The sequence below is a fragment of the Danaus plexippus genome, chromosome 12 (genome assembly GCF_018135715.1).
Source record: "Danaus plexippus chromosome 12, MEX_DaPlex, whole genome shotgun sequence".
In the NCBI taxonomy this organism is placed as follows: domain Eukaryota; kingdom Metazoa; phylum Arthropoda; class Insecta; order Lepidoptera; family Nymphalidae; genus Danaus; species Danaus plexippus.
Genome location: NC_083545.1, coordinates 1,185,079 through 1,198,654, shown reverse-complemented (window position 1 = coordinate 1,198,654; position 13,576 = coordinate 1,185,079). Strand labels below are relative to the sequence as shown.

The 13,576-nt window shown below is 31.2% G+C and overlaps 1 protein-coding gene across 1 annotated transcript; it reads right to left on the bottom strand.

Moving 5' to 3' along the window:
• Window positions 1-2,139: 2,139 nt before the first annotated feature.
• LOC116772714 (peptide transporter family 1-like) lies at window positions 2,140-13,482 on the bottom strand. Its single transcript, XM_032664989.2, has 14 exons — window positions 13,426-13,482; window positions 12,753-12,834; window positions 12,292-12,433; window positions 12,136-12,222; window positions 11,508-11,782; window positions 8,358-8,440; window positions 7,838-8,005; window positions 7,608-7,733; window positions 7,405-7,527; window positions 6,980-7,299; window positions 5,582-5,801; window positions 5,378-5,464; window positions 4,995-5,144; window positions 2,140-4,767 (listed from the first exon to the last, which is right to left on the bottom strand). The coding sequence occupies exons 1-14, from the start codon at window positions 13,468-13,470 to the stop codon at window positions 4,591-4,593; spliced, it is 2,085 nt and encodes a 694-aa protein (XP_032520880.2). The 5' UTR covers window positions 13,471-13,482; the 3' UTR covers window positions 2,140-4,590.
• Between the last annotated feature and the right edge of the window lie 94 nt (window positions 13,483-13,576).

Below are 13,576 nucleotides of genomic sequence, written 5' to 3'. Positions count from 1 at the left end.
TATAATATGGTGGCCATAGTAGAACAGAGATATTTACTTACTATTTGCTACCAGTCACGTAAATTCTGTAAATACTTCAGAAAGAGTACGAGATCTTGGTCACAATTAAGGCTCTAACGGTTCAATCAATTACGAACCGTTTGCAAGAGAAAACATCACAGTGCATAATGATATTATTTAATAGAGGATACCATTCCAATTCGTTACTCCAGAGTTAAATTAAGAAGATCACACTAGATACTTGTACATGTGAGGGGATAGAAAAGTCGTGAGGAGCTAACAGTTCTATATTTAAATGTTTTCATTCACAAATTTTTTTAGATATCTTCATTTCTGATGCTAGAAATATAATGTAATCTCGGACAATTTTCATTTGAAGTTGATTTAAGGGATAAGAAAAACTCATAATTATCATAATTTTGCTTTTCATTAGATAGATTCTTGAAATCATAATGAGATTTGTTGTAAATTTAAGACATGCTTGCTAGCACAAATAATTTAACAATTATTATGCATTACCTTTTGTAACATTTTCATCATCATCATCATCATCATCAGCCTATCGGAAGCCCACTGCTGAGCATAAGCCTCTTCTCGCATGGAGAAGGTTTGAGCATTAATCGCCACGCTTGCTCAAGACGGGTTGGCGATTTCAAACTTATAATTTGAAATTATAAGTCCAGGTTTCCTCGCGATGTTTTCCTTCACCGTCCGTCAGTGGCGTCTAAATACTGTTAGAAAGTACATATGACTATGAAAAATCACATTGGTACTTGCCAGGTTTCGAACCCGCGCCCTCACGCATGAGAGGCGGTCCTTTAACCTCCAGGCCACCACGACTTTTACATTGTAACATTGTAACATTTTAATAAGGTGAAATATAGAAAGAATAATCAATTCATTAGTAGTTACATTGTTAATACCATTCTGGTTACCTATACTACCAGATTATAATTCCTTGCTAGGCGTATCTTAATATTAGATTAGAAATGGTAATAATTTTTTAAAACAACATATTTTTACAATTTAGAACGACACTTGAACTAACTAAAAATTAGTTCGCCTCTTAGTTGGCCTCTTACAAATTCGGCAACATTTATTAAATTATCAGACATTTTAGTCTCGCCCGTGGTCACAGTTGCTGCAAAGTAACCGAAACTTCGAGATGTAATTTAAAAAATAATATAATATTGCGTAGAAGTCCGAAAATACTAGTTTTATTTATTCATTCAGTAGTCTTTTCGATAAAAATAATTTTACAGAAGCGATCTGTTCCACTATCAATGATTTTATATTTCATAGTATTTATATGAAGCATTTAGTAAACTGTAAGATAAATGAAGCCGTGACATTTACAAATACCTATAGCTGATGAGAATGACGTGTACCACAATAGTGAAAGGCAATCTACAGCGCCTGTCTTCCCGTGAGATACAGGCGTGAGTTATGTATGAAATCAGTCAGAAATTTATACACGTCCAATCTGTTTTCGGACATTCGAGAGGTAAAAGGAGATTTAATTATTTAATTTTTCATATATGTATCCTACATGGTCTTAAATTATTCAACGATCTAAAACATTACAACTAATTTAAAGGAATAAGGTAAATTGGTTATCAACTTTAATAAAACATTTTATACCCTACTTTAACATGGGTCTCTAATCAGGATCATTGTATTTATTATGTATTCCTTTCAACCCGGTCGCTTAGAGTTTGCGTTTTTGACACCTGTCAGTTTGTCAGGACTACAGATAGACAATAGTTATGTTTAGTAATATCATTAATTGCATAAATATTGTTATAATTATGGGAATTATATATAAAATAAAAGGTGGATTTAATTTCTGGTTGTTTAACAAATGCTTAAATTATGAGATATGTAGAATAACTATGTCATACAAATCTTAATCCATTTTCAATTAGCCTTAGAAATTACTGTCACCTTTACTGATAGTATAATCATATTATTACTATTCGTAGTTTACAAATGTTGCTCTAAAAGTCATAAATAAAAATTATATTAAAAGTACAAAAAAAATCGATTGCAAAACAAATAGTTTAAATTTTTTCGAAATAGCTAGTTTGACGTGGTGTGACTTTTAAATTAAAACGATTGCTTTTTATTAATTATTAATAGGTTTAGCCCAACATTAAATCGTCTACTGTAAGTTAATTTTATAATTCCATTTCGAATGTTAATAAGGTCAGTAAAAAAGTTTTAATTTTTGTTGTGAATTTTTATCCAGTTTATATTTACAGCTCTCCCTCGATAAACACCTATCAGAACAGCATTATAATTATCTAAGTAGGATGACACATGTACTCATTAAAAATAATATTACATCTACCAACGACAAATAATTTTATGAAAATTTTCGGTTAAAAATTTTAATTCTTAGTGATTTCAAACACAAAAAGTTATTTGTTTCGTGGTTACATGAAACTGAACCCAATTTTTTTTCTATATTTTAAACGAAAGCTACTAGACTGCAATCACAATTGGAATTTAACTTGCTAAATATCTATATATGTATGTATAATTTGACGTTTCCTTAAAAAATATCATAAAACTTTGCGATTATATTATTATAATTCACATTTTCATCAATTCAATTCAATCCTCGTAATATACCCGATTAAAAAAAATTGTTTCATTTTATATGTGTATTAATAAAATCTGAGATGTTGTTACTACTATGCACATCCATTTTATCCTATTACTTTAATTGAACCACGTCTTAATTGTTACAGTAAATATATTTGTTGAACTATCGATATATAATTGTGTCGTTATGTTTGATCGACCAAATAGATGTTTGGTAAATTGATGAATGGTCTGTTACGCAAGATAATCAAATTCATGTAAGCCACTATGGTGATATCAAAGGGAACTCCTCTATACAGTTCGTTAGTCTTTATTTATAGCCTCACTAGTTACGTCATTTGTAATACATCTAATTTTATCTGGCTGTAGGTATACGTACAATGATATATACTTGATAATGACGTTGTGGTTAAAAGGATAGCATTTTATAAATTACAAAGGCCTGAAGACTAGCGATTTGCATAACTAAAACAATTTGAAATGACTTTTCATACTATAATGCGCTCCCATTTAACCCTTATGACACCCACAAGTCCGCAGCTACTAGTGATGAATTCGGCCGAGACTATGTTTGTAGTTTCCTCAATATTTACATGATTTAAAGTCGTAATATATCATTACTGCTAAATGCGGACCTTGATTACAAAACTTTAATTTCTAGATACTTCTTGGTAGATGAAAACTCGAGTTTTTGAAACCAGTCCTGAGGGTCGATAATCATATATTTTATGATAATATTAAAACTAGTATTTAAATCACTGTTTTACTTAAGGGCCTATTGTATTAAAAAAAATAACCATTTACAGGCTGTACAAGACTCAAAGTATAATATAACTCAAACACGTTATAATTTAAGTAGACAATAACTTTATATACAATAAGTCACTCAAAAAATTTATGTCAATTGTTTACTTAAAGTACTATCTATTTGAATGGTTATTTAAATTAATTTTAGTTTGCCTTATTTTACAATCATTCTCATTATTCTTTACGTAACAAGCAATATATAAGCAAAAATATATATTATATTCAAAATTAAGTCCTAGAAATGCTTGTGAAATATCAAATAAGAGAATTCGTTTAAATTGATTATAAAACAGAATTAAATCTCGTGGAGCAATTGTCATTGACAAATAGCCTGCCACTTGGAGAAAGTATTCCAACATTTTTAAAAGGAATTTCAAGATCTCGAATCATTCCGTCCAATTTACGATCGCTTACCGGAAAATGAACCTCAAAGAGGTGTCTTTATCAGGTGTTCTGTGTGCAATACATATATCACCTTACTAAATAAATTTTATTCGAGAGTATTCATGTATTTGTATGTATAAATAATATCTATGATATATATTTCTACGAAAAATAATCATGAAATCGTGATTATATATATCGATTAAAAATCATAAGTATTCAAAAGACCGAAAATTAATTAAAAACTATAAGAAAAATGCCCCACCAGGACGTGAGCGAAACAAAAAATCAAATTAATTATCTAATCCGCTGGAAAGAAAAAATAAGAATATATCTATTTTTATTTTCTTAAGTCCAATGAGAATAATATTTTAATATACCATATAAATATTGTATTATATAAAATCAGTTTGTATAACTATTTCGTTAACGAGCTCCAGTTAACACTATTTTATACCTCGGAAGACTTGTCATTCTAACTCTATTTAAGCAAAGTTCGCGTAATGCTCCTTAATTCAATGTAAACATTTAATTAATAGTTTAAGATAATCTCTAAACTAATCACCACTATTTCTCTCGCAGTTCGTTTCACACAATTACATCAAAAGTATTTTTCGTGTCATTTAGGCGAGTTTAATTAAAATAAATTCGTCTGGCCGAAGCGACGTCCTTTTTCCAATTTATGTCATTTAGAGTTTGCGTAGCGGAAAATAGATTTTGTGAATTATAAAAATATATTTATGCCAAACATATGTAGTTATCACATTCTGTTAACGGTAGACCGCTATTAGTTTAACGATAAAAACATTCTTCGGCCTCTTTCACTTGATGATACTTCACTTCGCTGTTACTTCGTTCCTTCTTCCCGACTTGCTCCTCTAACGGACCAAACTTGTAGCCACTCGACATGACGTGGAATAACAGTATAGATATACACATCAAACCGGTGTATATAAAAGATTGAGTTTCCTGAAAAGTATTAAGATTCTATCAAAAACAAAACTATATTACACTTTGGTCTGTCTTGAATACTTGCATGTTTGCTATAGCTTAACAATCTCAAAGCTGCAAGGAATGATAGGACTATTCATCTCTTTAAATTTGTAAATCAATATTGTATATATCACACGTTAATTATACACGTCACCAATTAAAAAGTTAACCGTCCGATCGTTGGCTAACCCATTAAGCTTTACCTGTTTGTAATTAGTAAAAACCCTTGTAACAATAATGATAATGACGTTCCCCGCAGCCTCTGTCAGCAGCCAGGCAGCCGACATCACAGCTTTCATACTCTCAGGAGACTCTTTGAACGCGAACTCGTTACCCGTCACCGCAAACAAAACCTATAGAATATCATGTATATAACACAAACAAAATATTTTTTCTTCTCGATATCGACTTATTCTGCCCTTGTACCATTTTTCCATATTCTCAATTCAGATGAACTAAGGACTTATTTGAATTATCATACAACTATTATAACATTAACATAAATTTTTACGGTAAACACTTTTTAAAGTCTATAAAATATATAATATATGGCTAATTTTAAGGCAATTACAAACTTCATACTGACCTCGGCTACAGATATTATGAGGAACTGGGGTAATAACCACGCCATTGTTATTGAGTTGGGTTGCGTTATTGTTATCACGTTTGTTTCCTGAAATAATTCCCATTATTAGTTAGACATCAATTAAAGAATAGGTATAAATCACACAAAACTGCTTTAAAGTCATAAGCGTAGATGTCCGGGAAATTTGACTGAATAAAAACTTACGTATTTATCACCGACTTTGTCCATAATCAAATTGTAAACTCCGCCGTTATTTAGCTCGATGCCACTTGAAACTATAGTATCACCAACTCGTATAGAATATTCAGCATTGAACACTTCCGTCTGTGTGCCCACACCAGGCCCCAATAAGATCTCAACTTCATTACGTTTCTCATTAAAAAGCGTGATGTTCTTTGGTTGGACGTTATCCGACAATAAGAATCTAGAAATGACATTATCTCAATACAGATTCGTTAAGAATTTTTACTGCAATTTTTTTTTATTCAGTGCCATAAAATTAAATATAATATGAGACTTTTAAAAATGATTAAAAGCAGTTTATAAAGAGACAGAGATAAACATTAAAAACTTTTTTCAATGCCTTTCCTCATAAAAACGTTTCAATTTAATACATCTGTATTTGTCACTAAAAAACTAAAAATGTAGCTAGCATTTTATTGCTCGCCCTCGGGACTTTTAGAGTTTATTCCAAAAATGGTTTGACCGGGCAGATGGATTTTCATTATATTTAAACACTGGGTAACGTACTTAGATAAGTTTGAATCAAAATTAAAATTCATTTAAATCGCGATGGCTGGGTCACTAATGGAAAATTTGACTCAAGTAGAGTTTAATTGACGTAAGTTAAAATTTTAACGTCACGATGCGTCTAATGGTTTTTCAAATTTATTATTGTGTTTCATTTTTAAGCACATTACTATGAAACTTGTTAAACCAGGAACATATATAAATAGCACGATCAGTATTGTCTAAATTGTAAATCAATCTACAGTCTATTATATATCAAGCTCGTCAAGCATCGCTTCACGTCATTTTGTTACCGACCAATCTATAACAAAATTGAGATAATTTATCAAACATAGTTCTATACGTGGAGATGACTTGACCAGAACACGTCATTTACCCAAATTCAAAGATTCTTCAAAACTAGCTAATTGTATGCTTATAACTTTTGGTATATATTATAGTTAGACGATTATTTTATAAGAAAATAATTTAAACAACTTATAGTTTAATAGATAAATATTGTTAATGATTTGTTAAAAGATTATTTATAAAAATACGTGTCTAAATTACAGGTGATAGCTCTCAGTTAAGGGATAATTGAAAATATTGGCATTAAAAAGGAAATTTTTCGGTTACATTTTAATGTCAAGTTTCAAAAAATTATACTGAGAATGTTTAAAAAGTCAACATTTAATAAAGATAAATAGACGTCAACCTTATCGTTATCTTAACTGTTACTACAACATATCGTTATTTTTATTTAACATAAAACATAAACTAAAATTTATAAATTAAATTAATACAAACATTTCAAATTGAATAAATAAAAATAAAAATATTAGAGTCCAATTTTAAGTATCAAGTTGTACTTACCTTACAATTGGCAAGCCCGATTTGCTTTTATCTACATTCTCTTTAAACCTTTCAATATTATTGCCAGATATAAAAAACGATATAGCCATATTGTCTTCCAAAGAAAATATTTCATCTTTGGTTTCGATGCAACTCCCGTCAAATCTGAATCGAACCTCCGTCGTATTTTTCACATTCATTTGTTTATTTGTGAAATGCGAAAGAGATGGAATAGTGTACATAATATTTTGCTGGTCATTTTGAATTGATATTGAACAAGGGTTGCCATTATATATACGGAGTTGTGAAAATCCAGGTTCGGGCAGTACAGGGTAAGTTGTCTGAATAAATAATAATAGATCATAGAATAATTTACATTAAAGTGAAAAGGTATTTCTCCTTCATTGTATTTTGTAAACACATTCGTCAAGTTACGTCAAGATTACCTTGATATAAATTTCTACGAGTCCGGATAGAACGAAGGCCAATGCTGCCAACACTCCGCCTAACGTCAGCTTATGAAGTGGATTTGTAAGCAATGATCGTGACGTCAAAAACGGATATATGTACTGCAAAAATAAAATAGGCATTGCCACATCCATTACTTTATCAAAAAAAATGTATACAGAATATTTATTTAAAAAATTACCTTCTGCGATAATGGTATAAAAATAAGAATGCAAATCGGACTGAAAACTTGCAATTGGTCCGGCTTAATTGTAATGAATCCGAGGCGACCGTCCATTTTAGTCGCTTGCAATGTCCATCTTGAACCCTGAGTATTCCAGAAAACATACAAATATTACATCCACAGATTTAAATATTATCTATAAATATTTCAACGGTTCTATCATTTATATTTTTTTTATTATTACTTACCATCTGATCTAACAGAGCCCAAAACATGGGTAATGCCATAAAGAGCATGAGAATCGAAAGAGTTTTCTTAACCTCTCGTATAAACCTCTTTTCATACTTCGTTTCCGTTGTGTCCAACCAATGTGTATCTTCACGTTTCCCACCAAATATTTTATTCTTAACCCCCAACTAAAACAATAAATATCGATTATTCATCTACTAATAAGAACTTTTGTAAGTCATAAACAAATCTGGTTAAAAGTCAATATTGAAATCACGTTAAAAAAGCACTGCAACTAAATAATAGAAAAAAAATCACTCAGTAATTATTTATGAGTTTAATATATTACTCATTTAGAAACAATCAGTGTAAGAGTTATTAATTTAGAAAATTATTAAGTTTTAATTTACTTTGTCAATCCGCCGCTAATGCAGATACGCGGGATTATCCAATGACAGCTAAGCGGATTTACACCATCTCCGACGAAATGTTAATTAATTAAGGTTATTATTACGAAAAACATACAACTTTGTTACTTACTGAAATACACTTCAAGAATCGGATTACCATGTCACCTTCCGGTGTCTTCATAACGTAACTTTTCCTTGCACTGACGAATATAACTGGAAATAAAATTTAAATTATAACAGTTTTAATACGAAAGTTATAATCCAAAAATTGCCTTATATTATTTACATAATGTATGAAATGTTATCATATAAATTGCAAGCTATTCAACATTTGATTAATAAACACGTGGAGGGAAATTTGTGGTTTTGTTGATAATTTTAACATTCAGCCCCCAACATCTGAAGTAAAGAGTTCAAACGAATTCTTTCTCAGCCCAGGACCGCGATATTGTTGTGGTCCACAAATTTCCTTTAACAAAATGAATTTATTATTTGTTCAGTGAGAAATTTTGCTTGTCTTATTTGCCAATTCTATGGATCACGAATCTATCGTAAAATATTGTTTTTGTGTATAGAAATGATATAGAGTGAAAACTAATTTGGCATGAAATATTTTTTAAATTTCGCTATTCTTATAACAATACTAACTTAATTATCATCATAATCTTACAACTTCTTACAAAAAACTATTAGAATTGTTCTTGTATCAACGTTGTTCCCAAAATAGATGTCCTTTCAAGACAAAAATAGATGATGCACATAAACACAGCTTCCAACAATAATTTCTTTGATAAGATAACAGATACGTGTTTCTTTGACACTTCCCCTTGGACGTGCCTTAACTTTATTACAAATACAATAACATAACACGGACTTTTTTGCACATTTAGAGAGACTAAAGTATCAGAAGGTGAGATAATTTGAGATGAAATAATCTTGGAATTTATAACGAAATAAGAAAATCATTCGATAAGATCTCTAAAGTAAACGCAAACAGTAGTATTCAACTCAAATAAAGGCATTTATGTATCACATTGCATATGACACGATTGTATTTGGCAAATTAAAACAAGTTTACAGATAGATATCATGATTTAATTTCACATCAATAGTTAAACTGCGTTTTAACTGTGATCATGACAAAGACAACAAGACCCCGTACATTACTTTTCCTATTTATTGTTAGTAATGAAAAAAGTTTTATGTAAGGTTTATGTATATGCTTGTATTTTCTGTAAGGAAATGCTTGGACATGTTTGAGTCGTGTAAACAATTAAAGCTATGAACGATTTATTACTTTTAGAGAATTCCAAAAGCAAAAAAGATTATGCTCCCAAAAGGAAATCTCAAATAATAGAGAATTGACACCGGATTATGGATAAAGATCAAAGCAACCAACTTCCTTCAAGGTTCAACTCAAACCAAATTTACTAAAGTCCGGGTATTTGAAGTCGCTCGTTTACAGATTTAAAAATTGCTTAGCACGACATTTATAAATCACTTTGTCCTTTTTACGGCAACAATTCTGTAATTTGGAGCAAAACTTTTTTAATTACGCACTTTATTTGATGTTAAGATTGTTAAATTTATTATAATCAATATGTCTATTTATATTTTTATATATCTAATACGGAATAAATTTTTAATATTTTTTTTAAATGTAGGTGGTGTTGAGTTTTTAAAATAGAACATATATATTTGAAACAAGATACTTGTATGCAAGGGTTTTCGGCATTTTGGTCTTTATACTTACAGGACATTATACTGAAAATATCCGCCGGTCAATTTTCAATGACATTTTAACACTACACCGACCAAACTAAACTGTACATCAATCGCATTACCAAGGCCCTAATACTTTTAATTTTGTATAGGTACTTAATAATTATTCCAATATTCCCGTGTTTCATAGAGACGACGAGACGAAGCCTCTTAGCATTCAATAGATTCACCGTTCTGGTGCCGGGACCATCGCGTTACAAGGAGAGGAACTTCAACAGTGCCTTGGACCTGCGACGCATATGTAGATTTAAGGGGCCCCTATCTAACGCAAGTTAAACGCTCACCTCTACCGTCCAAGCTCCTCTCTCTACTTAACCAAATTTGAAAAGAGCCTACTAGGGCTGCCTTCGAAGTACGTTCCAAGAATGAATTGATATTAGTTCTAGACAGGTCCAGGTCTTTTAGTAGGTTGTAGAGAGAATTTGCCGTTATACCTCTCGATCCCACTACTACCGCGTACAAATCCACGACGAACCTATTTCGAGTTAGTTCGTTTGTGAGCTCGTAATATTTATTGACCTTGATGGTATGGTCTTTGGGGATATTGGTTTCCCAAGGAACCGTAAGCTCTTTTATCACAACGCGCTTTAATATTCGCAAATACATAAATATGTCTGGTCTGGAGAACGACGCACAAATATCCTCAAGGAATTTGTATTGTTTCTCATACGTATCCATCATTATAGTCCAATCTGAAGCCGCTTTAAAGATAGATTAAGGCATGACGTCAGATTTTGTAGCCCCAATGCCTTCTCTCACAAAACCCATTGATCGGTTTTTTGTGAATACTTCCCTTTGCGCTCTGGCTAACGAAAGACTAACTGCTTCATGTATGAATTCCAGAAACCTATCTTGACGACGCGAGTACTGACCGCTATCCAGGAGTACCTTACATTCCACTAACAAATGCCTAGCAGTTCCAACTGCCTTCCCACAGATATAGCAAGTCTTTTCGGTACCTTTACCCCATCTTACTAGATTACTCTGATCTGGGAGAGTCATTTGGAACGCATTGAGATAGAAGTTTAGCAATGCTGGTGACCAATCATGGATTAAGGTAAGCCGTTTTAGTGCTAATGGGATGCAAAAATCTCCTATGTCTAACCACTCGTTCTGCATTTCTAAACTCATTGCATGGATCTTATATTTATTATTCTAGTCTTGCCGAATAAAAGACTTCAATATATCCGTATCCTGGACTTTCTTATTTTATTCGAACCCTTCTCTGTTACTTTGTGCTCCTATCATAAACTGCTTATGGAATAGAAGTCGTGACTTTGAAATCTTGAAGTCGGATAGACACTGGCTTTTAACGAAATTATCAATTAATCTTTAAACCTTCACTTATCTATCTACCTACAAAGCAGCCAATAAAATGATAAGTTTAATATATGTACTACAAACGGCTTAAAATTTCGCGGTTATCTTCTTATAGCAATTATACATAAAATGTTATGCACGTTTTAACGTTTAATGTACTCACGTTTAATGTACTCACCAATCGAAATAAATACGACTAGCCCCGGAGCTCCGAAGGCTAACGAATAACAATCTTTATCGCCGAAGCAATGAATTTCAGATCTTAATATCGGTGACACTGTCTTAGCGATCAAACTTCCAGTGCAAAGATTGAAATATAATATACTAAAGTACAGAGCCAGTTGTTTCTCCTGATCCGGTAGGATGAACTGGTCACCTCCAAAGGCAGTGACGCAGGGCTTAATACCGCCTGTACCCAATGTTATGAGGAAAAGCCCAATAACAGTGTAGAGCCTAAAATATAAATTAATCACTTTAAATTAAAATTTGCTAATAATAAACGAATATTATTAATTTTGTCGTGGTCTCCATTGTAAATATTTGAATTTGGGGAAGTAATTAAACGCTTCCGTTTACCTTTTCGCTTCGACATAATTGGGTCAACTTTTCTCGTTTTCGAGCTAATTACTGGATGATTAATAATAAATTTAAACATGAAAAACGGATTAATACTAGATGAATGGAAATTTTAATTAAAGTATTTTTGTACAAGTCGTATTTTTTAATCTAACATTTTCTGTTTTCCAGTAATTCGTTAACATTAATGAAGAGGATTAATTTATGATTTTTAATTTCAAAATATAAACCTTTTCGGTATCTCCAAAAAAGGAATAGCAGTCACAGCCACCAATAAATTTCCCGCAGCATATATAAACATCATGTATAAAATGGTCCTGTAATTAAAGAAAATATATTTGTTATATATTAAAAATTATAATATGAATCTTTAAACAAATGCATACTTAAATTTGCCGAGGTAGTTATCAGCCAGAATTCCACCAAGAATTGGAAACAAATAAACAAAGGTGCTGAAGACATGATAGATTTCTGTGGCTCTTTCGTCTGAATAGTCCAACTTACTTCTTAAATATAGCGTAAGGAACGCTGAAAGCGAATAAAGAAAATAATATTTCTGAACAAATGTTAAACAATAAGTAAAATCTTAATTAAAAAACCTATAAAAAAATATTGAATATAAATCAAAAATTATCAACTTCAATCAAGTAAGATGTAGCAGACTTTGTTAAATTTAATCATTCTTCAAAAAAGATTATATTACAATAAGTTTAAAAAAAAAACAAATAAAGTCTTAACAATTATTTTAAAAAAATGTAATCATAGTTAAATTGATACTACTTCCAATTGTTTCTACGCAAAATAAATTTTGCAATGACATTTTGGTATGAAGATTTGAGACAGTCACCTTTCATTCCTGAATAAGAGAACCGTTCGCAGAATTCAGCGAGTATAATGATAATAACGATCCTCGGAAATCCATCTTTTGCCTATAATCAGAATAAATGTTTGAAAGGATCGCTTTAAAGCCATAAATTTTTTTATACTAAGGCGATTTCAAACAGGCATACGGTCGGTCTGAAGTTATGAGGTCACCATAGCCGATGGACGTCATCATTGCCAGGAGATCAAATAGTGAAATGTCGACGAAAAAAACTTGATTCAAAAATACAGGAATATTGAGACTGAAGTTACCATATTACTCTGTCCCTTTTATATTATTGTTAGTTCAGTAAAAAATTTTAATGACGCAAAAAAATATACTTTGAAAAAAAAAACGACTTTTAGTTTTCCAATTGTGTTTTAGAGAAAAGTGAGCGATTGTTTATAGTTCTAGAAATATTTAGTGTATTAAAATCTCTCGACCTCTTTTATTTCAAATGACCCTAGCGGTTTGGAAAGCAATTAGCAACAGTGCAAAATTGCGAACAATTTCGGTTGAAACAGTGATAAGTTTTAATTAACTTCCAAAAGCAAATAATTAACACTGGAAGCAACTCATTTAAATTTTAACTCATTACAATCACTATCACCAAAACACAAAGACAGAAAAAATAATTAAAAAAAAAACATCCACCGACCGCTTTTTCTCCCACACGGGCAACATTATCTTTCGACACTGTCATAATAGTTGTAAGCACAATAACAAACAGTAAATAGACGCGCTAATTTATATCATTTACAAAACAAACATGTGTATTTATTACTTACCTTTATACATACAGTTCATGA